The 26680-nt window shown below is 35.1% G+C and overlaps 1 protein-coding gene and 2 pseudogenes across 5 annotated transcripts in view; 1 reads left to right on the plus strand and 2 right to left on the minus strand.

The window, feature by feature from the left end:
* The window catches only part of VPS13A (vacuolar protein sorting 13 homolog A), a 237092-nt gene that overhangs the window by 87613 nt on the left and 122799 nt on the right, over positions 1–26680 (plus strand). For all 5 annotated transcript variants that reach the window (XR_003790666.1, XM_029201746.1, XM_029201744.1 and 2 more), the window contains 9 exons: positions 1146–1284; positions 1846–1927; positions 3153–3307; positions 3817–3973; positions 16068–16147; positions 17188–17253; positions 17446–17599; positions 18283–18399; positions 18478–18581. Coding sequence is in view for 4 of the 5 variants with exons in the window: in XM_029201746.1 (XP_029057579.1) it covers positions 1146–1284; positions 1846–1927; positions 3153–3307; positions 3817–3973; positions 16068–16147; positions 17188–17253; positions 17446–17599; positions 18283–18399; positions 18478–18581 (1054 nt within the window). In the remaining variant the exon portion in view is untranslated. The remainder of the gene's footprint in view (positions 1–1145; positions 1285–1845; positions 1928–3152; positions 3308–3816; positions 3974–16067; positions 16148–17187; positions 17254–17445; positions 17600–18282; positions 18400–18477; positions 18582–26680) is intronic.
* LOC114883761 lies at positions 10639–11970 on the minus strand (annotated as a pseudogene).
* Positions 22415–24738, minus strand: LOC114883760 (annotated as a pseudogene).

Below are 26680 nucleotides of genomic sequence, written 5' to 3' on the forward strand. Positions count from 1 at the left end.
CATCTTGATAGATTGAATCTTCCTACCCTTAAATGTGGAATATTTCTTCATTTATTTAGTTCTTAATATATTATCAGAGTTTCACAGTTTTCCTCATACAGATCTTGTATTTATTTTGTTAGATTTATACCTAAGTATTAATTTCTTGGGGTGCTAATGTAAATGGTATTGTATTTTTAATTTTAGATTATACTTGTCCATTGTTGGTATATAAGAAAGTAATTCACTATTACATATTAACCTTATATCCTACAACTTTGCTGTATTGGCTTATTAGTTTCAGGAATTTTTTTCTAGATAATTTACATAGATGATCGTGTCATCTGTGAACAAAGACAGTTTTATGTCTTCTTTACCAATCTGTATGCTTTTTGTTTTCTTTTCTTGGCTTACTGCATTTAAGGACTTCAGTGTGATGTTGAAATGGAGTGGTGAGAGGGATATCTTTGTTTTGCACCTAATCTTACTGGGAAAACATTGAATTTCTCACTATTAAGTATGATGTTAGTTGTAAGTTTTTCAGAGATATTCGTCATCAAGTTGAGGTAGTTCTTCTTTGTTCTAGTTTACTGTGAGTTCTTATGGTGAATGGGTATTGGATTTTGTTACATGCATCTACTTATATGATTTTGATTTTTCATTCAGATCTGATTTTTAAACCTGGTTTTAAATATATAATCTCTTGGACAAGTTATTTGTACCTGCCAACCTTAGTTTCCTGATAGGAACCGTGTACATATGTACACATTTCTTTCTTATAAGAAACAGCGAGCAGAAATAGGTTGTCTCCCTCCTATTAGGTTGTGAGAATTATTTATGATAATGCATATCAAGTGTTTTCCTTAATGCCTGTCTGTAGTAAACACTTCATAAATAGTGATTGTCAATTGGCATTGGCAAAATAGCAGAGGGATAGTAAACATAATAATAATAGAAAATAAGCCTTTGAAAAATAATGACGTTAGTTCAGCTGATGAGATTGGTTAATAAGGTAAAATGATGGGAATTTGACTGTAGATTGTGAGATAATTTGTCCCATGGACTGTGTAGATAATATTTAGTACTTAAAATCACATTTTATCATTCTTAGATAATTTAAGATGAACAGTCATCTTTTTATAATGATTTCTGTCTTTTTGAAACAGATTCAAGATTTTTGGAAACTTACCACTGGTTTCTTTACGAATCTCAGATAAAAAACTGCAAGGGATATTGGAATTGATTGAAAGCATCCCAAAACCTCCACCTGCAACTGAAGTAAATGTCCCTGTCAAACCATTTCAGGTAATGTATTTTCAAAATTAATGAAAGCACGAGTTAAAAAAGAAAATTCCACAAACAGTATTTGTAACAGCCACAGAAATTTGGGGTAAAACAATTCATTGTGAATAGACTTTTTAAATTACATATTGAAAGACAGAATGATGCAATAGTAAAAGGTGCAAACAGTAAACAAAAGAATGAAATAATAAGTCTACCTTTCTTCACTTTTCCAGTCCCTCTTCTCAGTGGTTAACTACTGCTTCTCTAGTTTTTTGAAAATGTTTATAGCATATACTAATACACACACATAGAAACATGCACGTCTCTGTGTGTATACGTATGATTATAACAGTTCTGATTAACTGATTATAACAGTTCTGCAATTTATATTTAGCCTTGAAATTGTAAAAGCACTTCTTTAAATCTACATTTTACAAATTAACTTTCTAATTCAGGCTGGATTTTTTTCCAGTTAATTCAGATTGAGGTGTGTGTGTGTGTGTGTGTGTGTTGTCAGAATTGTCTTAGAACGTATAATAAAAGTCTGTGTGCTAACTGACAGTGAATTAACTTTTCTTCCAGATTCAAAGATCCACTTCTTTGGGAACATCACAGATTTCACAGAAAAAGTTTTCTCCTTTGGAAATTCCATGTGTTGAAGATGGTAAAATGAAACTACTTTAGGAAATTTTCCTTGTTATAAATATATTATGAAAAAAATTCATTTTGAGACCACATAAAAACTTTCAGGCAATAGCAGATATTTGCATATTATCCACAAAATTTCACTAAAATTCCTTTAAAACAGTGTAATTTGGATGTTCCTTAAAGTTGCTTTTGCAGTGGGATTTTTTTTGGTATATAAAAGTTGAACCCCATAATCACAGGGACCACTAGCAAATTAATCATCTTTATCCTTTGTGATCTAAGAGACCCCATGAAACTTTGTGTCTAATTTATAATGTGTTACTTAGCTTTTGGAGATCTTCATTATGGTAATTTTTTTTTTACACTTCCTTTTTTGTTATTAAAGGAAAAAAAATCAAGCCTTAATACCTTCATTAACGTATGAAAACTGATAAATACTTTGTTATGAAATACATGCTTTTTTGACTGCATTAGAAAGAAAAATAAATGTATTTTTCTATTTTTAAAACTTTAAAAATTGTAAATGTTAAATAACAGAAATTGCCATGTTGATCCTCAGTTTTCTAGAGAATGTTTTCCTTTCTGTGTAGTGACCAGGGTGGGTGGGGAGGGGGAGGAAATGTTTGTGAGATCATCTACCCTAAAATTCAATTTTATGTTCTTAGGGATATACTTAGATGATTTTAGTTTCCTTTAAACCTTCTTTTAATGGTTTTACTAGATTTTGGGTCCATTTAAATGCATGTTGTAGAAATTTACTATCATATATATATTCCTATATAGTCATACATATGTGAAGTAGTGCTTGATCTTAGTTTCTCCATTCAAACTTTAGGGCCTGCCTTCTACTTTTAATATTGCAGTGTTTGTAACTAAGTCCTGTTTACCTGTTTCCAGGTAGAGTGAGAATATTAGTGTGTTCCTTTGAGTATTCATCATGTATGTAACAACTGGCATTGGCATTTGCTATGACATTTTCTTTAGCAGTTTTTAGTATCGTGATTTTAAAGATGATGTTCATTAAGCTAAAGATTGTATTTTGTAATTTTCCATACATTTTGTTGTTAAGAATGTTATTTTTTCACATGTAATCTTTATATTCTTTTCTATTTATTTTTGACCTTACATTCAATTCTTTGAAATAGTGTTTTAGTGTTCATATTTATTTCAGAAAAATTATTAGAATGTTATTATTAAATCAGTCATTTTGATTATTGACTTAAATGTTCTATGGTATTTAGATTCAGATGAGGAGTTTTTTGATGCCCCATGTAGTCCCTTGGAAGAGCCTCTTCAACCTCCATCTAGAATTAAAAGTCCTCAACAAGAAAAGCTTCAAAAGCCAGATTATTCAAAAAATATGACTGAATATAAAATAAGATTTGAAGTGCCAGAGGTATGCATTGTATGTACTATGGTAAAATTAATATGGCTTATTTAAATTGTCAGTCATTTCTACTATTCACAGCTCATTTATATAGTCTCATTACTAATAGACAGTGTTGTTTTCATCCTATTTAAACTCAATCCAGATGTTACTTTGTGGTTCTTCCTCCCCTTTCTTTGAAGATTAATTTCCTTAATCAATAATTAAAGGTTTGGCCACCCTCACCTTTTGAGAGGGACCACATTCTGCCTGTGGAATGTGTATCTCTCTAAATAAATCCGCTTTCACTTAAAAAAAAGAATTAAGAGTTTAGATGTATTGTTGTTATTCAGTATATATTTATTGAAAATAATTTGTACAATGTGTGTATTGTATATGTGTGTGTATAAAATCTCTCCTAAATTTAAATGTGTCATTTATACTACACGTATACCTCACATATCCATATATAGCCACCATCAATATAAACAATTTTTTTGTTTTAGGTAGTCGTAGTCTCTTTTTTCTTTCTTTTCCAGGTTTTGATTCAGTTCTGTCACCTTGTTGGAGATTGTGAACTGCCTGTGGTAGAAATTAATGTCTTGGGATTGGGCACAGTCATTGAGCTTAGAACATTTGATTTGAAAGCAAATGCCTTTTTGAAAGAGGTCTGCTTAAAATGCCCAGAATATTTTGGTAAGAATCTCTGTTTTAAAAAACTAAATTAATTAATTTTACTGTTTGATTACCTTCTGGATATAAATTCTCTAGGTGCTTAGTCAGTACATATGATAAAATATTATCAAAGAAATGTGTTAGTCTTCAACTTTCATATTATACTTTGGAATCTAAGGTGTAGACTAGAGAGAAAATGAAGACAATTTTTCTCATTAAGGAAAATGGTTTAATTTTAAGTCTACTTAACTGAATACTAAAATACTGAATAAGTTTCCTATTGATACTGTAACAATTTACCACAAATTTATTAAAGTTCTGTATATCAGATGTCTGACACAAGTCTCAGTGTGAAAAAATCAAGCTGTCAACAGGACTTCTTTTTTGGAGGCTGTAGGAGAATATCTATTTTCTTGCTCCTCAGGTGTTGGCAGAATTTAGTTTCATATGGTTTAAGTCTGTTTTCTTGCTGCCTATAAGGTGAGGATTGGCCTTAGCTCCTACAGGCCTCTCTAGTCCTTGCACTAATTTGTTTTTATATCCCAGAACCATTATGGGATGTTAGATCCTTCTCATGCTGTAATCTCTCTAACCTTTTCTTCTACCTTTTTCTTCCACTCTGAAAAACTAAGGTAATTAGATTTGGTGCATCTGGACAATTGAGGATAATTTCCCCTTAATCTTAACCTTAATCATCTCTGTAATGTTACATTTACCATATGAAATAACATATTCTCAGGTTTAGGGGGATTAGAGCATGGACATCCTTGTGGGAGGGATGAAAATATTCTACCTACCACAAACAATTTATATCCCAAATCCTAACATATAAATTATATGATATCTTAGAAAATGTTTCTGTTTGCTTTGGCAGGCTGTTAGAAGAGTTTTTTGGTTTTTTTTCCTCCTTTACATTTTGAGGTTTTTCCTTGAAACATAATTCTGAATGGTTCATGAATTCCATCAGAATATTAAGAAAAACTATTCACTTCCAATTGGGATGCTTTTTATTTCTTTTTCCTGCCTAATTGCTTTGGCTAGGACTTCCAATACTATGTTGAACAAAAGTGGCAAAGTCAGCATCCTTCTCTTCTTCTTGATCTTAGAGGAAAAGCTTTCAGCTTTTCACTGTTTGAGTAGTATATTAACTGTGGGCTTGTCATAGATGGCCTTTATTATGTTGAGATACATTTCATCTATTCCCACTTTGTAGAAAGCTTTTATATTAAATGGATGTTGAATTTTGTCAAATGCTTTTTCTGCATCTATTGAGATGATCATATGATTTTTATCCTTCATTTTGTTAACATGGTGTATCATGTTGATTGATTTGTGGATGTTGAACTGCAACATCCTTGGAACAAATTCCACTAGATCTTGGTGTTTGAGCCTTTTAGTATAGTATTGAATTTGGTTTGGTAATATTTTGTTGAGGATTTTTGCATCTATATTCATCAGGAATATTGGCCTGATGAATATTCTTTTCTTGTGGCATCCTTGTCTGGTTTTGGTATCAGGGTAATGCAGGCCTCGTAAAATAAGTTTGCAAATGTTTCCTCCTCTTCTATTTTTTTGGGAAGAGTTTCAGAAGGATTGGTATTAATTCTTTTTAAATGTTTGATAGAATTCACCAGTGAAGTCATCTATTCTTGGATTTTTTTTTGTTGGGAGGTTTTGATTTGATCTCCTTAGGACTTATTGCTCTATTCAGACTTCTTATTTGTTCATGATTCTGTCTTGGAAGGTTGTATGTTTCTAGAAATTTATCCATTTCTTCTAGGTTGTCCAATTCGTTAACATATAAAAATATCCATGCTAGTCTCTTATGATCCTTTAAATTTCTGTGGTATCATGTGTCACATCTCCTTTTTCATAACTGATAATATTTATTTGAGCCCTCTCTCTTTTTCATGGTGAATCTAGCTAAAGGTTTGTCAATTTTGTCTTTTCAAAGAATCAGCTCTTCAGTTTTTTTTTTATTTATTTTTGACTGTGTAGGGTCTTCGTTTCTGTGTGAGGGCTTTCTCTAGTTGTGGCAAGTGGGGGCCACTCCTCATCGTGGTGCGTGGGCCTCTCACTATCGTGGCGTCTCTTGTTGCAGAGCACAGGCTCCAGACGTGCAGGCTCAGTAATTGTGGCTCATGGGGCCAGCTGCTCCGCAGCATGTGGGATCTTCCCAGACCAGGGCTCGAACCCATGTCCCCTGCATTGGCAGGCAGATTCTCAACCACTGCGCCACCAGGGAAGCCCCAGCTCTTTAGTTTAATTGATATTTTCTGCTGTCTTTTGGTTTCTATTTCATTTATTTCTCCTCTCTTCTTTGTTATTTTTTACTTCTACTAACTTTGGGTTTTGTTCTTTTTTTTTGCCTAATTTCTTGATATGTAAACAGTAAGGTTGTTTATTTGAGGTTTTTCTTGTTTCTTAAAGTAGGCATCCATGCTTTTCTCTTTTAGAACTGCTTTTGCTGCATCCCATAAATTTTGGTATGTTGTATTTCTTTTTTTTTTCTTTTTTTTTTTTTTTTGGCTGCGTTGGGTGTTTGTTGCTGTGTGCGGGCTTTGTCCAGCTGTGGCGAGTGGGGGCTACCCTTCTTGTGTTGTGCAGGCTTCTCACTGCGGTGGCCTCTCCCACCACGGGGCATGGGCTCTAGGCATGTGGGTTTCAGCAGTTGTGGCTCGTGGGCCCAGTAGTCGTGGCTCACGGGCTCTAGAGCACAGGCTCAGTAGCTGTGGCACACGGGCCTAGCTGCTCTGCGGCATGTGGGATCCCCCCTGGACCAGGGCACAAACCCACGTCCCCTGCATTGGCAGGTGAATTCCCAACCACTGAGCCACCAGGGAAGCCCCCTGGTATGTTGTATTTCTATTTCCATTTGTCTCAAGGTATTTTTTAATTTCTCTTTTGATTTATTAATTGACCCAATAGTAAAACTGTCACTATTGCAGAAGACATGATATTATATGTACAAAAACTCCAAAGATTCCACCAAAAAAACTGTTGGAACTAATCAACAAATTCATTAAAGTTGCAGGATACAAAGTCAACATACTAAAATCTGTTGCATTTTTATACACTAATAACAAACTATCAGGAAAGAGAAATTAAGAAGACAACACCATTTATAATTGACTCAAAAAGGACAAAGTACCTAGGAATAAATTTAACCGAGGAGGTAAAAGACCTATCCCCTGAAAGCTATAAGACATTGATGAAAGAAATTGAAAAAAACACAAATAAACAGAAAGATATTCTGTGCTTCATGGGTTGGAATAATTAATGCTGTTAAAATGTATATCCTACCTAAGGCAGTCTACAGATTCCATGCAGTCTCTATGAAAATACCAATGACATTTTTCACAGAACTAGAGCAAGAAACTCTGACATTTGTGTGGAACCATGGGAGACCCGAATAGCCAAAACAATCTTGAGAAAGAAGAACAAAGCTGGAGACATCATGAGCCCTGATTTCTAACTATATTACAAAGCAATAGTAATCAAAACAGTATGGTACTGGCATAAAAACAGACACATCAATTAGTGGAACAGGATAGAGAGCCCAGAAATAAGCCCACATATCTGTGATCAATTAATTTATGACAAAGGAGCCAAGAATATACGTTGAGGAAAGGGTAACTTTTCGATAAATGATGCTGGTAAAACTGGACAGCCACATGCAAAAGAATGAAAATGGACTACTATCTTACACCATAAATAAAAATTAACCCATAATGGATTAAAGATGTGAATGTAAGACCTAAAACCATAAAACTCCTAGAAGAATACATAAGCAGTAAGCTTCTTGACATTGGTCTTGGTGATGATTTTTTTGGTTCTGATTCCCAAAAGGGAACAAAAGCAAAAATAAACAAATGCGACTACATTAAACTAAAAAGCTTCTGCGCAGCACAGGAAACCATCAACTAAATGAAAAGCCAGTCTATGAAATAGCGTTATGTAATTGCAATTCGTATATCTGATATAAGGTGTTAATATCTAAAATAATATAAAAAACTCATACAACTCAATAGGGAAAAAACCAAACAAACAAAAATGGACAGAGGATCTGAATAGGCATTTTTTCCAAACAAGACATACAACTAGCCAACAGGTTCACGAAAAGATGCTCAACTCACTAATCATCAGGGTAATGCAAATCAAAACCATGAGATATAACCTCATACCTGTTAGAATGGCTATTATCAAAAAAACAAGCAATAAAAGGTGTTGGTGAGGATGTGGGAAAAGGGAACCCTTGTGCTTTGTTGATGAGAATGTAAATTGGTGCAGACACTATGGAAAATAGTATTAAAGTTCCTCAAAAAGTTAAAAATAGAATTACCATCTGATTTGGCAGTTCTACTTCTGAGTATTTATTTGAAGAAAGCAAAAACACTCACTTGATAAGATATGTGCACCCTCATGTTCATTGCAGCATTACTGGCAATAGCCAAGGTATGGAAGCAACCTAAGTGTCCATTAATGGGTGAATGGATAAAGATGTGCTGTCTGTTGGGTTGGCCAAAAAAATTCATTCGGGTTTTTCCATAAGAGCTTATGGAAAAACCCAAACGAAGTTTTTGGCCAGCCCAATAGATACCATCGAATGCTACTCAACCATTAAGAGGAATGAAATCTTGCCATTTGTGACAACATGAATGGACCTTGAAGGCATTATACTAAGTGAAATAAGTCAGAGAAAGATAAATATGGTATGATCTTGCTTATATGTGGAATCTAAAAAAAAACAAAAAAACAACCAAGGTAGTACAGAGAACAGATTGGTCGTTGCCATAGGTAGGGGGGGTGGGGCTGCAGAAAATGGGTGAAGGGGGTCCAGAGGCACAAACTTCCAGTTATAAAGTAAGTCATAGAGATGTAAAGTACAGCATGGTGACTGTAGTTAATAATACTGTTTTGCATATTTGAAAGTTGCTGAAAGAGCAAATCTTAAAAGTACTCATCATAAGAAGAAGAATTTCTAAGTAAGTGTGAGGACAGATGTTAACTAAACTTATTGTGGTGATCATTTCACAATGTGTATTAATATGGAGTCACGTTGTACACCCGGAACTAATATAATGTTTTATGTCATTTATACCTCAATTAAAGGAAAAGACAAACTATTCATTAGTTTAATTTCATTATATTCCTTTTTAGCATAAGAACATTATTATGTGTAGAGATGACATTAAAACTATTTTAATAGACTTTATCTTTAGAGCAGTTTTTCATTCACTGCACAGTTGAGCAGATGATAGAGATTTAACATATATCCCCTGCACCTACACAGGCGTAGCCTCTCACATTATAAATATTCTCCACCAGAGTGATATATTTGTTGCAGTTGATGAACCTACATTGACACACTACACCCAAATTCTATAGTTTGCTTGGTTCAGCTTGGTGTTGTGCATTCTAAGGGATTTGAACAAATCTATAATGACATGTATCCAATATTACAGTATCGTACACAGTAGTTTCACTGCCCTAAAAGCCCTCTGTGACCCATCTATTCATCCTTTCCTGTCATCCCTCAATCCCTGGCAACCACTCATCTTTTTACTTTGTTCATAGTTTTGCCTTCTCCAGAATGTCATATAGTTGGAATTATATAGTATCTAGCTTTTCCAGACTGGCTTCTTTCAGTTACTAATATGTATTTAAGTTATCTCTATGTCTTTTCATGACTTGATAATTCATTTCTTCTTAGCACTTAATACACTGTGTGATGTACCACAGTTTATCCATTCAAGTACCAGAGGATGTGCTGGTTGCTTCCAAGTTTTGCCAGTTCTGAGTAAAGGTGCAGTAAACATCCATATGCCGGTTTTTGTGTGGACATAAGTTTTCAGTTTCTTTGGATAAATACCAAGGAGCACAACTGTTGAGTCTAATATAAGTGTATGTTTAGTTTTATAAGAAGCTCTCGAACATTCTCCAAAGTGGCTGTACCTTTTAGCATCCTCATCAGTAATGAAGAGAGTTCCTGTTGCTCCACATCCTCACTAGTGTTTGGTGTCAATGGCCTGGATTTTGAGCATCCTAATAAGCTGTGTAGTGTATCTTACTGTTGTTTTAATTTCATTTCCTTGATGATAACATGTAGAACATCTTTTCATATGTTTATTTGCCATCTGTATATCTTCTCTGGTGAGGTCTCTGTTAAATTCTTTGGCCTATTTTTTAAATTGTATTGTTTGTTTCCTTGTTGAATTTAAAGAATTCTTTGTATATTTTGGATAACAGTCCTTTATCATATGTGTCTTTTGCAAATATTTTCTTCCAGTCTGTGGCTTGTCTTTTCATTCTCTTATAGTCTTTTGCAGAGAAGAATTTTTATTTCTAATGAAGTCCAGTTTATTGATTCTTCCTTTCCTTGATCATGCCTTTGGTGTTGGATCCTAAAAAGTCATTGCTGGGCTTCTCTGGTGGCGCAGTGGTTGAGAGTCTGCCTGCTGATGCAGGGGACACGGGTTTGTGCCCCGGTCCGGGAAGATCCCACATGCCGCGGAGCAGCTGGGCCCATGAGCCATGGCTGCTGAGCCTGCGTGTCTGGAGCCTGTGCTCCGCAACGGGAGAGGCCACAACAGTGGGAGGCCCGCGTGCCGCAAAAAAAAAAAAAAAAAAGTCATTGCCAATCCAAGAATGCCTAGATATTCTCCCATATTCTTGAAATTTTATAGTTTTGTATTATATATGGAGATGCATCATCCATTTTGAGTTGATTTTTGTGAAGGGTGGTTTTTTGTGTGTGGATATCCATTTAGTCCATCAACATTTGTCAAAAAGACTGTCTTTCTCCATTGTATTGCTTTTGCTGTTTAGTCCAAGATCAATTGAGTATATTTAGGGAAGTCTATTTCTGGACTCTCTGTTGTGTTCTATTGATCTGTTTTGTCTGTTCTTTTGCCAGTACCACAGTGCCTTGATTACTGTAACTTTATAGCAAGTTCTAAAATCAGGTAGTGTCCTTCAACTTTGTTCTTCTCCTTTAATATAGATCTTCCTCAACTTTTGATGGTATTATGTCACAACAAACCATTATAAGTTGAAAATATTCTAAGCTGAAATGCATTTAATTCCCCTGACTTACTGAACATCATAGCTTAGCCCAGCATAATTTAAACATCCTCAGAACACTTATTTAGCCTACAGTTGAGCAATATCATCTAACACAAAGCCTATTTTATCAAGAAGTGATGAATATCTCATATAATTTATTGAATACTGTACTGAAAGTGAAAATCAGTATGGTTGTAAGGGTACAGTAGTTGTAAGTTTATCAGTTTTTTTTTCTTTGTTTTGTTTTGTTTTTTGGTTTTTTTCACAAAAGTTTATTCTTAAATGTACAATAGGTTCCAAGACAACACTTCATTCTAGCTATAGGTGGCAACAGATGTTATGGCAGGGAATCCAGATGTTTAATCCAGATGTTTAAACAGGAATGGAACTAAGGATCATCATTGCCTCAGGCACAAGGAACAGCTTACTTTTTGCCAGATTTCTAAATTCCACCTGTGGCCAGGGGGCTTTTCCCCGTGCCCTTCGCTTTTAGCTCCTCGAGTTTCTCGTGCTCCTCCTTCTGTTTCTGCTTGAATGCCTTATCTTCCTTGTTCATCTCCTTGGCTTGCTTCTTGGGCTGCTTCAGGGGCTTCTTCTCGCCACCTTCACGGCCTGAATGGCGCCTGCCGCCCCTTCCCCAGACCCTGCCACCAGATGTGGATATAAGTTTTTTTACCATCATGATACAAACCATCTTAAGTTGGGGACCGTCTGTATTGTCTTAGGTATTCTGGGTCGTTTTGCCTCTCCTTACGAAATTTAGAATCAATTTGTCAGTATACATGAATTGGTTCCTGGAATTTTGATTGGTATTGCATTGAATCTATAGATCGGGTTGGGAATAACTGACATCTTGGAACTGTTGAGTCTTCCTATCCTTGAACATGGATCATTTCTCCATATATTTGGATTCTTGAAGTCTAAACACTAATTAGAGTTTTGTAGGTTTCCTCATAGAGGTCTTGTGCATATTTTATTAGATTTTTTTCCCTAAGAATTACATTATTGGGGTGCTAATGTAAATGAAAATTGTGCTTTTAATTTCAAATTCCACTTTGTCCTTTTTTGGTATATAGGAAAGCTGTTGACTTGTATCCTGCAACCTTACTATAATGACATACTAGTTTGAGTTTTTTTATTGTTGATTCTTTTAGATTTTGTACATATATCATCATGTAATCTGTGAACAGTTTTATGTCTTCCATCCCAGTCTGCATCCTAGTCTGTATACCTTTTATTTCTTTTCTTCTCTTATTGTATTTGGTAAGACCTACATTACAATGTGAAAATGGGTGGTAAGAGGGGAAGGACATCCTTACCTTGTTCCTTAGTGTGAAAGCTTTGAGTTTCTCACCATTATGATGTTAGCTGTAGGTTGTTTGAAGATACTCTTTATCAAGTTGAGGAAGTTCTCTTTTATTCCTAGTTCACTGGGAGCTTTTATCATGAGTGGTTGTTGGATATTGTCAGATGCCTTTTCTGCATCAATTTATATGATCATGTGGTTTTTCTTCTTTAGCCTATGGATGTGATGGATTATGTCAGTTGATTTTTGAATGTTGAACCAGCCTGTTATCTTGGGATAAATCCTACTTGGTCATGGTGCATAATTTTTTCCACTGTTGGATTTAATTTGCTATTATTTTGTTGAAGATTTTTGCATCTGTGTTAATGAAAATTCCTGTCCTGTAGTTCTCTTCTTCCCTTCCTCCTTTCCCCCGTTTCTTTTTTTTTTTTTTGGTCTGTGTGTTTGTGTAGTTTTGGTATTAGGGTATTTCAGGCTTCATAGAATGAGTTAGGAAGTATTTTCTGTTTCTGTAGTCTGAAAGAGATTGTACAGAATTGGTATAGTATCTTCCTTAAATGTTTGTTTACATTCACTAGTGAACCCATCTGGGCCTGGTGCTTTCTGTTTTGGAAGGGTATTAATTATTGACTTAATTTCTTTAATAGATATTCAGTTTGTTTATTCCTGTGTGAGTTTGACAGGGTATGTCTTTCAAGGAATTGTTCCATTTTATTAGGTTATCAAATTGGTGGGCAGAGTTGTTCATAGTATTTCTTTATTCTTTTAATGTGCATGATACCTATAGTGATGTCCTCTGTTTCATTTCTGATACTAGTAATTTGTGTTCTCTTTGTTTTTCCTAAGTTAGCCTGGTGAGATGTATAACTTTATTGATTTTTTTCAGAGAACCACTTTTGGTTTTTTTGATTTTCTCTAATGATTTCTTGCTTTTGGTTTCATTGATTTCTGATCTAATTTTTATTATTTCTTCACTTTTGCTTACTTTGGATTTGTTCTCTTCTTCGTTTTCTAGTTTCCTAAGATGTGGAAGCATAGATTATTGATTTTAAATCTTCTTTTCTAATATATGCATTCAATGCTATGTTTCCCTCTAAGTGCAGCTTTCACTATAGCCCACAGATTTTGATTAGGTGTGTTATCATTTTTATTCAGTTCCAAGTGTTTTTTAATTCTTTCTTTAAGATTTCTTTTTTGACTTATGTGTTACTTAGAAGTGTGTTGTTTATTCTCCAAATATTTTGGAATTTTCCAACTATTCTGTTTTTGATTTCTATTTTAATTCTGTTGTGGTCTGAAGGCAGACATTGTATGATTTCTTTTTTTAAAATTTGCTAAGGTGTGTTCTGTGGCTGAGAATGTGGTTTATCTTGGTGAATATTCCATGTGAGCTTAAGAAGAATGAATATTCTGCTCTTGCTGGATGAAGTAGTCTGTAGATATCCATTACATCCAGTTATTTGATGGTATTACTGAGTTCAACTATGTCTTTACTGATTTTTCGTCTGCTAGATCTGTCCATTTTTGATAGAGGGGTGTGAAGTGTAGTGGGTTCATTTATTTCCCTTTGCAGTATTATCACTTTTGCTTTCTACTGTTAGATAAGTACACCTTAAGGATTGTTGTGTTCTAATGGAGAATTGACCCCTTTATCATTATATAATGCCTTTCTTTATCCCTGATAACTTTTGCATGCTTTGAAGTCTGCTCTGTCTGAAAATTTATATAGCTATCTCTGCTTTCTTCTTATTAGTGTTAACATAATATATTTTTCAACATCTGTTTACTTTCAATCTATACGTACTTTTATATTTAAAGTGGGTTTCTTGTAGACAGTGTATACTTGGGTTTTGTTTTTTTGATCCATTTTGGCAATTGTTGTCTTTTATTTGGTACATTTAGACCATTGATATTCAAAGTGATCATTGATACAGTTGGCTAAAATAATTTTTTTCTAACTAAAAGTTAGTCGGGCTTTACTTTTGTTTTTGAGACCACATGAATGTGTTCTATTTGCATGTGTATAAAAGTACCTTACTCTTAGCTGTCCTGGAATCAATGTTCTTTTTTTGTTTAATTTTTAAAAAATTATTTATTGACTACATTGCACAGCTCACAGGATCTTAGTTCCCTGACCAGGGATAGAACCTGGACCCTGGCAGTGAAGTGCCGAATCCTAACTACTGGACCACCAGGAAATCCTCCATGTTCTTTTCATGGTTGACTTTTTATTTTTTTAATGTTTATAAGTTATTTAAGTTTTTAATGGAAGCTATCTTGTGAAATCTTTTGAACTCATTTAGGAATTTTTTTCCCCAGTGAATTGAGATACAGAAAATAAGGGAGTTAGAGAACTAAAGTAAAAATGAACTATCTGTGGGAATAAGAAAGGTAAGGAATATGCTTATGTACATCTCAAGGATTTGAGAAGGCCATCTTCTCTGGGAACTCATTCCCAGATAAAAGATGTCAGTTAACTGGTATAATGAAAACTTCCCCTTTTTTGTGAGCCCTGAATTAAATGTGATCTTTGTATTGTGGGAAGCAGATTAAGTATTGTGGCCTGAAAACTTAATCATTGGATATGATTTATACATTTTAGTTCCATACTCTACTCTTGTTCTGTAGCCTCTGAGAACTTGCATGTGGTGAATTGTGTTATGATTATCTCTTCCTGAAAAAATTATCATACATGGAAGATACAGAGTTCTGCTTTATTATGCTTTTTACATCAAAGTTTGCTCTGGCAGTTGGAAAGAAAAGTAAACCAACTTGATAGTGTTCACCAGTAATCCAGAAGTATCATAGCAGTTGTTAATATTTATGTTTTTTATAATTTTTTGTTTTCCCAAAAGCAAATGATAAGAAAACCCTTACACACATAATACAAGATATATAATTATTAGTGCACCTATTTTGTAATATATTTGCTTCTGTTTTCTTAGAAAGAGTAGGAAGAAGTGAATAGCACAATTTCTTACACAAAGTAAATGATCAGTAAATAGTTATTCAATGAATGAATAAATGTGTGAAAAAAGTGGAGACCTTCTTAAGGATTGAAATGTGATTAGTATCTACAGTAGAAGACTAGCTTAATTGCTAATAAGCTTTTAAATCTGGAGGATTCTGTGGAAATATGTTGCATTTTTTTCCTGAAGAGTAGTATGATTGGTTTGTAGTCCTTTCTTCCAGTATCTAGTTACTGATTTTGAACAGTCGTAAGTAATTTGCTGATGATAGTTATAAAGACTTTACACAAAATACTATTCTACAGCAGTTTCCTCACTTATCTTCTTAGATTTTGAGCAGCAGCAACAATACAACTAGTAAAGACTGATAATATGGTAATAGTTTATTTTAATCTAAACTAATACAGCCAACAATTTAGTTTCTCATCAGATACCTGATGCTTTTTCTCTACAATTAGGATTTTAGAGATACTGACAGTTTTCTTTATAGCTATTTCTATGACTCAGGACTAGTCTCTTCATGTTCCTATCTACGTTTAGAAGGGTAAGAATCTTCAGCATTGTGGCATAAGAGAAGGGAATTGTGAGATGAAATTACATTTTTAGAGTTTAAAATAAAGGATGAAGGACCTGAGTTGAGTAATACAGAAATCAAGGCCCAGAATTGATATGATACAGGAAATCCTTCTTTTCCAATTCTATAATTATTAATATTGCCTGCATTTATTTTCCATTAGTTCTTCTATGAAAGAATAATTTTAGAAATTATTTTTAGATGAAAACAAGAAACCAGTTTATTTGATTACAACACTGGATAACACAATGGAAGATCTGTTAACACTGGAATATGTGAAGGTAAGTAGTTTGATTTATATTCTTGTTACGGTAAGCATGCTGCTGAAATATTAAAATCAAGTTTTATAAGTTTAGCAATATTCAGTTTAATCTTCATTCCGATGTGATCGCTATAACTCCTAAAAGTTTAAGATTATTTTGTTTTGTCATCCTCTGTTAGATACTTGTGATTTATAAACACTTCACATAGCAAGATAATAAGCAGCCCACATTCTAAGTAGAAATGACCTGCAGTTTGGCTATTTCCCCCGCCATCAGGATGTCAACAAACTTTTCAGTCTTGATGGAATTTATTGTGGTATAGGATATAAGATGAGGGTTTCACTTGATTTCCCACCATTGTCTGAAGTTACCTAATTTTCCTGCTGTCAGTGACTCTATTCCTTTCCTATGGATTTATGATAACCATTTTGTCATTTATTAAGTTTTTATGTGTACTGTGGTCTACATATGATTTAGCCCTTGTTTTCATTGACCTGTTTTTATGTAAGTGCCATGTTATTTTAATAATTACAGTACTTAATGGTAAATGAGAATTATATCACTTTTAAGACCATTTTTTACTATTATTGATATAGATATTTTAGTGTTTTGTTGTTTATGAATTAAACAGCTTTTATATTGTAGAAATGTTCCAAATCTAAAGATACCACAGAGTATTTGATACCTGGCAGACGGTTGCGTCAAAATTTTGTTTTAACATATAGGAAGATTTGGGAAGTATCTTACAGAGTTGTCGCTGACTAAATGATTGTCCTCTACATGTGATAATACCTAAATATCCACTCTTGATAATAAGCAAGATAGTACGTAACATTTATTGAATACTTAGCAAATTTGTTCTGGTGAAGCAGTCGTTTGTTTAAGTAATTTTATATATATATATATATATATATATATATATATATATATATACATATATATATATATAAATAGCCGGCAAAATTATATAAATGTGTGTTAGGACCATTATGTAATTATATATATACATATGTCTTCCTATGATAATCTAACAGATTTGTTTTTTTCACTTTGTATAGGCTGAAAAGAATTTACCCATAACAATGTTGAAGGACACCTATAACAATGTTGTGCAACTGATTAAGGTATAGGTGAATAATAATTTATTTTTTAATTAGATACTGTATTTCTAAGCAAATATATTATGAAAATTATTTTATAACTAGAACTGTAAGATCATTGAGGATAAAAATTGAATATTATAAATTGTATCCTTTATACCACAAAGAATACAGACAAATATTTGTTGTATTACTAAAATCAGCTTTGTTCTTTAGGTGAATTTTTCCTCTTTGGATATTCATTTACATACTGAAGCACTTCTGAATACAATAAATTATTTTAATAATATCCTTCCATATTCGGAGGAAAAACCAGCCCCAGTGCATATTGCAGAGACTGAAGACAAAGGAGAGTTTATTAAAAAAATACGTATGTTTCTTTAAAATTCAACATCAAATTTTTACTAAGTAGATCAATAAATTTTGGCTCTTGCGTTATTATTATAATATTGGCTTTAGAATTCTATTGCTAGATTAATATTTAGAAAGATTCATTATATACCAGGTTAATTTTAGAAAATAATAGTAAAGTGAGTATTGCTGAAGAAAAGTGGCTTTTATCTTCTCATTCATTTTAGTTGAAGATTATACAGTAGAAGTATTTAATGTAATTAAATTTCATGCATTTAATATTATTTAAATTAGAAAAATAGAACTAACAAAATTTGAATAATATGAGAGTATATTTTTTAATCGGAGTGCTCTTTTAAGCAGTCAAAAGTTGCAAGTTTGATAATAATATGTATCACCCTGTAATCATTAAATCGCAAAAGATTTATGATTTTAGAACTACAACTTCTTAGTTTCAAATGTTATTCTCATCTAGGAACTATTTTTGTTTTGTCTCTGCATTTGTTTGGCTTTGTTTTCATTGGATTTGATTTTCTTTAGCATTCCTAATTTAGTAGCTAATATATTGCTTGCTTTCAATTTGCAAATCACGTTTTCCTCTAGCATTATCATTGTTGTGATATTTCAGTTACTTTATAAGTGTAGTAAGGTAACTACTAAAAGTTTTGTCTTATGTTTTACAATATGACTTTCTTTTTGCAGCTTTAAAACTATCCAAGAATGAAGATATTATTACCTTACAGATTTTAGCAGAATTATCATGTTTACAGATCTTTATTCAAGATCAGAAACACAACATTTCAGAAATTAAGATTGAAGGTAATAAGATTTGAGGAAAAGTAAATTCAGAACTATTAAATGAAGGAAAAAGAATTTAATAATTTTTTTTTCCCTTAGGGCTTGATTCTGAGATGATTATGAGGCCATCAGTGACTGAAATAAATGCAAAGCTAAGGAATATAATTGTTCTGGATTCTGATATAGCAGCTGTATACAAAAAGGTATGAATTTGTTTCTATTCATTAACATTATTAAATATAATTGTCCTTTAAGATTGTTCATAGGTATAAATTAAACAGTCATCGGATTTTAGCAGTGTGTCTTAGTAGGTCCATGGGCTTTAAAGTTAGGCATAATTAGGTTCTTATTTTAGCCCTGCTCTTCAGTAGTTGGGTGGCCTAATCTCAGAATCTGTTTATTTGTAAAATGACGATTAAGTATCTCATAAATGAAATTAGTACAAGTGATACTGCTGGAACTTAGTTGTGGAGTGCTTTTGTGGGGAGGGGGGGAGGGGAGTAGCAAATGCATTATTTACTTTTTATCTTTTTGCTATTTTGAAGTATTATGAACCTTGTAATGCATTTCAGATTTCAGAGCAGAAGATATGAAGTCAGATTGAATAAACGAGATTTTTTTTTAAAGTTTATTTTCATGGATACTAACGTAGCATTAAAATGTTAAGAGAGTCCTTGGAACTAGGTGGCTAGTGGTTGAAGGATAGGTCCTTTTGTTGTTACTGGGTGCAAGAGAGTAAGGTTCTTGGACTAGATACTGTTGTGGAGTTGGACAGGTAATTTTTAAACAGTGGAGCATCTGGGTAAGGTGGTATATTTAAAGGAGTGAAGAGAATATCAAATAGTAGGATTAGAAAAGGTTGAGGTACTTGTTGAGTCAGGAAGTCAAAGTTCGGAATGTGACAGGAAGAAAGGAAATAGATGTATAGGCTTATTAGCAAATAATACTGATGAGATACAGTGATGACCTGATTTTTATGTTAAATAAAAATTCTTATGCCTTATATTTTCTTATTGTGGTTTGTTAGCATGAGATAACAAGAGTCCCCAAAACATCAAAGGTACATGGCTCATAGGAATAAAGAACAAGAAATTTTTCAGAAGCCATGGTTTGATTTGCTTCCATTGCTTTTATTTGAAAAATTATAGTATTAGAGCGTTTAGGAAGTAGATTGTCCATTTTATTTGTCCTATTTAGAAAGTAAAGCTAATATAAATAAATGAATCTACTACAAGTCATACAAGTAGTTAGTAATGGAACTGATATTATAACCTAAGACATTTACTTTTTTTCTCTGTAATTTTATTTTTAATGCATCTTTAAGGTTAAAAATCCAACTTAAGAAAAGCTACAAAATGAAGTTTCTCACTTGTGTCTTCTTGTCCTACCCCATTTTCCTTTCCATATTTCTTGACTTTGATTCCAATATATATGATTTTTAAACAAACTACCTTCATAACTCTCCACATGTCAAGGAACCAAAGAGACATAATCTTTTTGCCCTGGATCAGAGCTTTGTAATTACTGTTCCATGACACACTGTTGTGCCCTGAGTGGGTTTAAGTATAATATATTGAGCCCTTCAGCTTTCTGGGCAGCTGGAGAAGGGACTAGAGTTCTCAGATTATTTCGCTCTGTCCTGGAGCAGCATTCATTTATACTAGTATCATTGTACAGATACTGTTATTTGTGTGTGCCATAACCTGAAAAAGATTCTAGCTGACCTGACATTCTCATGAAATAAAATATCACTGTAAATTATGAGTGTTTAAAAATTTATCCAGTTGTTAAGCTTGTTAATTCTTGGGGGTAGGTACACCAGTATTTCTAACTGTTTTATACTTTTCTGTCTTTAGAATCAGGCTAATATTGGCTTCATAAAATGAATTTGGAAGTGTTTTCTCATCTGTTTTCTGAAAGATTTATGTAGAATTGGTATATATTATGTCTTCCTTAAGTGTTTGATGGAACTCAGCAGTGAAGCTGTGTGGCTTTGAGGTTTTCTGTGGGGAAGAATTTTTAATTACTGTTCCATTTCTTTACTTGATGTAAGTCTAATCAGATTTTCTTGTTCTTCTTGAGTGAGATTTGGTAATGTGGATCTTCTTTGGAATTTTTGCACATATGGTTTTGTTTCTATTCTTACATATTTTTATTAAAAATTGAGATTATAACAAGCTATTATATAAATTGTATATCCTTGCTTTTTTTCCTCCTTACTCTTCATTGTAGTTTTTAACCTTATATGTTTGCATCCTTAAACAATATATTGCCCAGTTTTGTGGTATTTGGAAATATGTTTTATTTTGAAATATAGCATATACACAAAAGCAAGTAATATAATGTAAAGAACAACAGTAAAACAAATACCTTTATACCCAACCCTGAAGCCAAGTAATAGAACATACCCCAGAAGTCACCACTATGCCCTAATTTGACTTTATTGTACTGTCTCCTTGGAGAGTTAACTATGTCCGGCTTTTTGTATTTTTAATAAATGTTACCAACTATGTATGAATCCTTACGTAACACGTTGTTTCATCTTGCACTCCCCTTTTTAAAGGAGATCATATTTTATATGTATTTCTTTAGCCTTGCATCTTATCATTCATTATATTTTTGAGGTGTATCCATGTTGACGTTTGTAGGTATAGTTCATTCATTTTTATTACCACTGGTTATTTATTCATTGTTCTGTTGATGGATATTTGGTTTCTACTCTTTTGTTTTTATGAGTATTGCTTCTGTAACTAGTCTTGTATCAATACATGTCTCCTGATATGTTCTTGGACATATCTCATGCAAGCATTTTTCAGAGAATCTATTTCTAGTGGCATATGTACTCCCAGGAGCAGTGGAAGAGAGATCTGGTATTTCATTTCAATGCCAGTGCTTGGAATTGTCAGATATTACATTTTTTGAAGATCTGGAGTGTATGATATGGTGTTTTCAGTTTGTATTTTTCTTACCACACTAATGAAATTGCACATCGTTTCATATACTTATAGACTGTTTATACTTGCTCTTCTATGAGATGCCTATTAGTTTAACTCAGGTGCCAGTAAACTTTTTCTGTGAATAGCCAGATTGTGTTTTAGGCTTTGTGGGCCATGAAGTTTTTGTTGCAACTATTCAGCCCTGCTCTTGTAGTGTGAAAGCAGTCATTTGTGTAAATGAGTGATTTGGCTGTGTTCCAGTAAAATTTTATTTTATGGATAATAAAATGTAAATTTCATATAATTTGCATATGTCACAAAATATTATTTAGATATTTTTTTAACTACTTAAAAGTATGTAAACCATTTTTACCTAATTCTGCTGTTTGTAGTTTGCTGACACCTGGTTTAATTTATCAATTTTAGAGGAAGGAATGTTTATTTTTTTCTTTATTGATTTGTAGGAAATCATTTAATATTTTATACTTTATTCCTTGCTTAGTTTGTGTTTCAGATAGTTACTCCCAGTTTGGTTATGATGTCTTTTGATGAACAAAAGTTATTAATTTTAATGAAGTTGAATTTATCATTCTTTGCTTTTTTGGTTTGAGAATTTTGTCTTCTAAATCATTCCATCCCCTGAATTCATAAAGTTATTCCCCTATGTGACCTTCTAAAAGTTATATAATTTTGCCTTTCACTGTTAGGTCTTTCATCCTACTTGGAATTGATTTTTCTATATAATTGAGGCTGGGGTCCAATTTCATTTTTTTTTTCACACTGGGTTGTTTTTTTCCTAGTATCATTTATTTAAATAGCTGTCCTTTTCTTACTTGTATACAGTACTATATCTATTAAATATTAAGTGTAGATATATGGAGAGATTTATATCTGGGCTCTCTTTTGTGTTCCATTGGTTTACTTATCCTTGAATCAGTACCAAACATACATATAGTCCTTACTTGGTGCTGGATAGTGTTCTAAATGCTTTATAAATATTAAGTTATTTAATCTTCACAAATGTCATTTAGATCAGAATTTCATTTTCCAATATTATGGATAAAGGAACTGAAGCACATAAAGGTTTTTTTGAGGTCACATATCTAGTAGAGCTTCATCTAACATCCTGGATGTAACAGGCATTCAGGCTCTGTAGTTTATGCTCTTAACAACTATTTTATACTGCCTTTCAATTCCAAACTGAATTATTGAGCTTAATTCTTAAGTTTTATAAATCATCTTCCATCTTGTTTGTTTTCTTCAATAATGTCTTGGCTGTTCCTGGACTTTTGCGTTTACATATATAAATATAAATTTTAGAATCTTTCACGGTCTACCAAAGAAAAAAAAATCCCATTGGTATTTCGCCTTTAAAAAGCAAGCAATTCTTTCTTTCTTTCTTTCTTTCTTTTTTGGTAAAATAGCTTTATCCTCTGTCAGAACACACTTTGGGGGGAGGAGAGAAGGAGGCAACACAGCCTAGCGCCACAGCTCGTTTAGACGGGGACATGAGATTTAAAAGCCTCACCCCACTGGCTTGCCCAGCTGAGAAAATGTCATGACCCTAACACCCACTTATAAATATCTCTTGTAATGTTAAAAAAAAAAAAAAATTTCCAGGGCCCAGCTGGCTTTACTCCTGCACAGAAAGGGTTAACCTTCAAAATTTGGTATCAGGGTCCCAGGATGGGGCTGGTAAGGAGAGACAGATTGGGAAAAAGAGGGCCCTGAAAAACAGAGAGCGACAAGCCAGTGTGTAACTGGGGCCTTCCAAAACATCCAAAACAGAGAAGGGGAAGGGTACCTGTCAGAGACAGAAACCAGTGCTGTTCCAGGGGTTGTCTCACTCCTGCCCCCAGTGTCAAATGCTCTGGAGTGATCTGTCCTTTCAGACACCCCTGTGAGGTCCCAATATCAGGACCCATCCTTTCTTCTCAGTCCCAGCCCATTCAACTCACCACCCACCTTTTAAGGTCCTAATAGGGAGCAGCCCCCTCCCCAAGGAAGAAATGTGAGGAAAGCTGGAGGTCCTTCCTGGGAGGAGGGTATTCCGGGGGTGGGCCACTTCTGGGGTCCCCGTTCAGTCCCTGACCAGGCGGTAAATGTGGTGCTGGACCCCCCGCTCACTGGTGGAGACCTCGAAGACGTAGGTGGTGCAGAGCAGCAGTTCCTGGGTGTCTCTGTCCCCACTGGAGGATGGTGAAGTTCTCCAGGACACTGTTCATCATATAGCGCTCGGGTAGCTGCCAAAGCTTGTGCAGGAAATTCACCAGGTACTCGCACATGGGTGAGCGCAGCAGGCAGTACATGAACCTCCCGTCCTCCAGCTGGGCATGCTCCGTCCCCACCTTCTCCACCACCTGCTTGCCAAAGAAGCAGACCTTCTTCTTTGGAACAGGAGGAACAGGTGAGGGTCATGTGCTGCAGGCTCTCTTACTGGCTGCTCACTAGATAGAAGCCACCACTGCTGCTGCCGGCCCCCACCTCCTCACCACTCGGCCCCCAGGTCAGGTCCTCCCAACACTTGACCAGGAAGAAGGCGTGGGGGGCCCACAGTCATACAGCTCCCGCAGACCGCCCTTTTTCTTAGGGAATTTGTCATAGATCTGCCGGACGTCCACAATCCCGAAGTGGGGAGCTTTGGGGCTGGGGTAGTGCTGGCTGCTGTGTACAACCAGGTGCCTCTGGTAAGAGTCAGCTGCATCCAGAGGTTCCACAAAGGCCGAGAACTCCACCAGCTGCAACCGAGCAGTGCCCAGAGCCCGAGCCTGCCAGGCTGGGGCTGATGGGGCAGGTGGAGGCAAAGCAGGAGGTGAGAGGGCTTGGGGGGGCTCGTACCCTGGGAGGTCAGGAGGAGTCAGTGACAAGGAGAACAGTGTCTGCGAGAATGGATTCACATCTGGAACATTCCAGGGGGGCCCAGAACCCCCCAACCAAAACTGGAAAAACTCTGGGGCCTGAGGACCGGCGGGACCAAGTTTGGCCTTCAGGGAAGGTGCTGAGATGAGCTGGGCCGAGGACATGGTGGCCATTGTCTGGAAAGCTTTGTCCTTGAAAACCTGGTCCTTGAGCTTGGACTGGATTTCCCTCGATTTCCTTCAGGCCAAAACCTGGATATGACTAGAGATCTGTTTCCAAGTTTGAGTCTTCCTCGTTCTCAGCTTGATGTAGCGGGCAATCAGTTCATTCCGACCATATATCTTGCCTTCATCAGACAGGATGATTTTCCACCAGCCACAGGGTAGGTAGATGGCCAAGGCCTCCTGGAAGCTCTGTTCGATGTCTGGACTCCATACACCCTCTGTGCCTGGGCCCCTGTCTCCCCCCACCCCCTCACTGCCGCCAGTGCCTCCTCGTTTCCTTCCTCACTTCCTGTCCAGCCGCTGCCATCGTCCAGAGGGGCCCCAGCCTGCAGTTCCCCCATATGGGCCTCCCGGCCTGGGGCTGGGCACAATTATTTCTTTTTTTTAAACATCTTTATTGGAGTATAATTGCTTTACAATGGTGTGTTAGTTTCTGCTTTATAACAAAGTGAATCAGCTATACATATACATAAATCCCCATATCTCCTCCCTTTTGCGTCTCCCTCCCACCCTCCTTATCCCACCCCTCTAGGTGGTCACAGAGCACCGAGCTGATCTCCCTGTGCTATGCAGCTGCTTCCCAATAGCTATCTATTTGACATTTGGTAGTGTATATATGTCCATGCCACTCTCTCACTTCGTCCCAGCTTACCCTTCCCCTCCCCGTGTCCTCAAGTCTGTTCTCTACATCTGAGTCTTTATTCCTGTCCTGCCCCTGCGTTCTTCAGAACCATTTTTTTTTAGATTCCATATATATGTGTTAGCATATGGTATTTGTTTTTCTCTTTCTGACTTACTTTACTCTGTATGACAGACTCTAGGTCCATCCACCTCACTACAAATAACTCAATTTTGTTTCTTTTTATGGCTGAGTAATATTCCATTGTATATATGTGCCACGTCTTCTTTATCCATTCATCTGTCGATGGACACTTAGGTTGCTTTCATGTCCTAGCTATTGTAAATAGTGCTGCAATGAATATTGTGGTACATGACTCTTTGAATTATGGTTTTCTCAGGGTATATGTCCAGTAGTGGGATTGCTGGGTGGTATGGTAGTTCTATTTTAAGTTTTTTAAGGAACCTCCATACTGTCCTCCATAGTGGCTGTATCAATTTACATTCCCACCAACAGTGCAGGAGGGTTCCCTTTTCTCCACACCCTCTCCAGCATTTCTTGTTTGTAGATTTTTTGATGATGGCCATTCTGACTGGTGGCACAGTTATTTCTTAATGTTATCAACCATACAGTGAGTTCTCATATTTCCTTGAGTGTCTCTTAATTTTCTTCCTTTAGTTTGTTTAGATCAGATCTAGAGGAGGTCCATACAGTGCGTTTTGATTAATATGCCTCTCAAGTCTGTTTTAATCTATAATTTTCTGTCTTTCTCTCCCTTGCCATTTGTTGCTATCCTATTTGTTTTGTAGAATTTTCCATCAGCTTGTGCTGATTGTGTTCTCATGATATTTAACATGTTCCTCTATTCCCTGTATTTCCTGTAAATTGATAGTTAAATCTCATTCAGTGAGATTCAGGGTTATTTTTGGGTTTTTTTTACAGGGGCTGGGGAGGGCAAGAATACTTCATAGTTGGTGTTGTGTATTTTCAAAGGATGCACAGTGTCTAGCTGTCGTTGTTTTTGTAATGTTAAAAGCCATTATTTCATTAAGGGTTGCAAAATGATAATATTCTGATTCAAACATTTCTTCTTTATTTAATGGGAGTTTTCACCAGTCTTTATGCTGACATCTTCAAAATTTTGGCTACTTAAAAGTTTATTCCCTGGTAAATTCTGTAGGCAGGGCTCATAGTCATAAGAATAGTACTCCATGAGTGTCTGTATGTTGCATTACATTTATATTTACAGAGTACTTTGGCTGGATTTTGATTCTTAAGCTTGCATTTTTTTTCTAGATGATCTTAAACATGTTACTCTGTGTCTTCTGGCCTAGTGTTCAGTCACGTTGCTGCTTATGATTCTGATGACGGTTTCACTTTCTTTCTCCTAGAAGGACTTTGTAATTTTGCCTAGATATTCAGAGCTGATTGGAAGCTTTATGTGGGCAGGAGTTGGGACAGGTGGACATCACGGTAGATGGTCAGTCAGTAATGTAGTGATTTGATGGCCTCAAAACTTGAGTATCTAAAGTTTTTTTTTTTCCCCCCTCTCTCAGGCCAGTCATTTTCCTTTTAGAAAAGTACTATAAGTATAGGCCTGACAGTCTAGATTCAGGGAGCCAGTTGGTTGAAGAATGTGGGGACCTTACATTTCAATTTACAGA

The sequence above is a fragment of the Monodon monoceros genome, unplaced genomic scaffold (genome assembly GCF_005190385.1).
Source record: "Monodon monoceros isolate NGI ecotype Baffin Bay Population unplaced genomic scaffold, NGI_Narwhal_1 Super_Scaffold_5, whole genome shotgun sequence".
Classification (NCBI taxonomy): Eukaryota; Metazoa; Chordata; class Mammalia; order Artiodactyla; family Monodontidae; genus Monodon; species Monodon monoceros.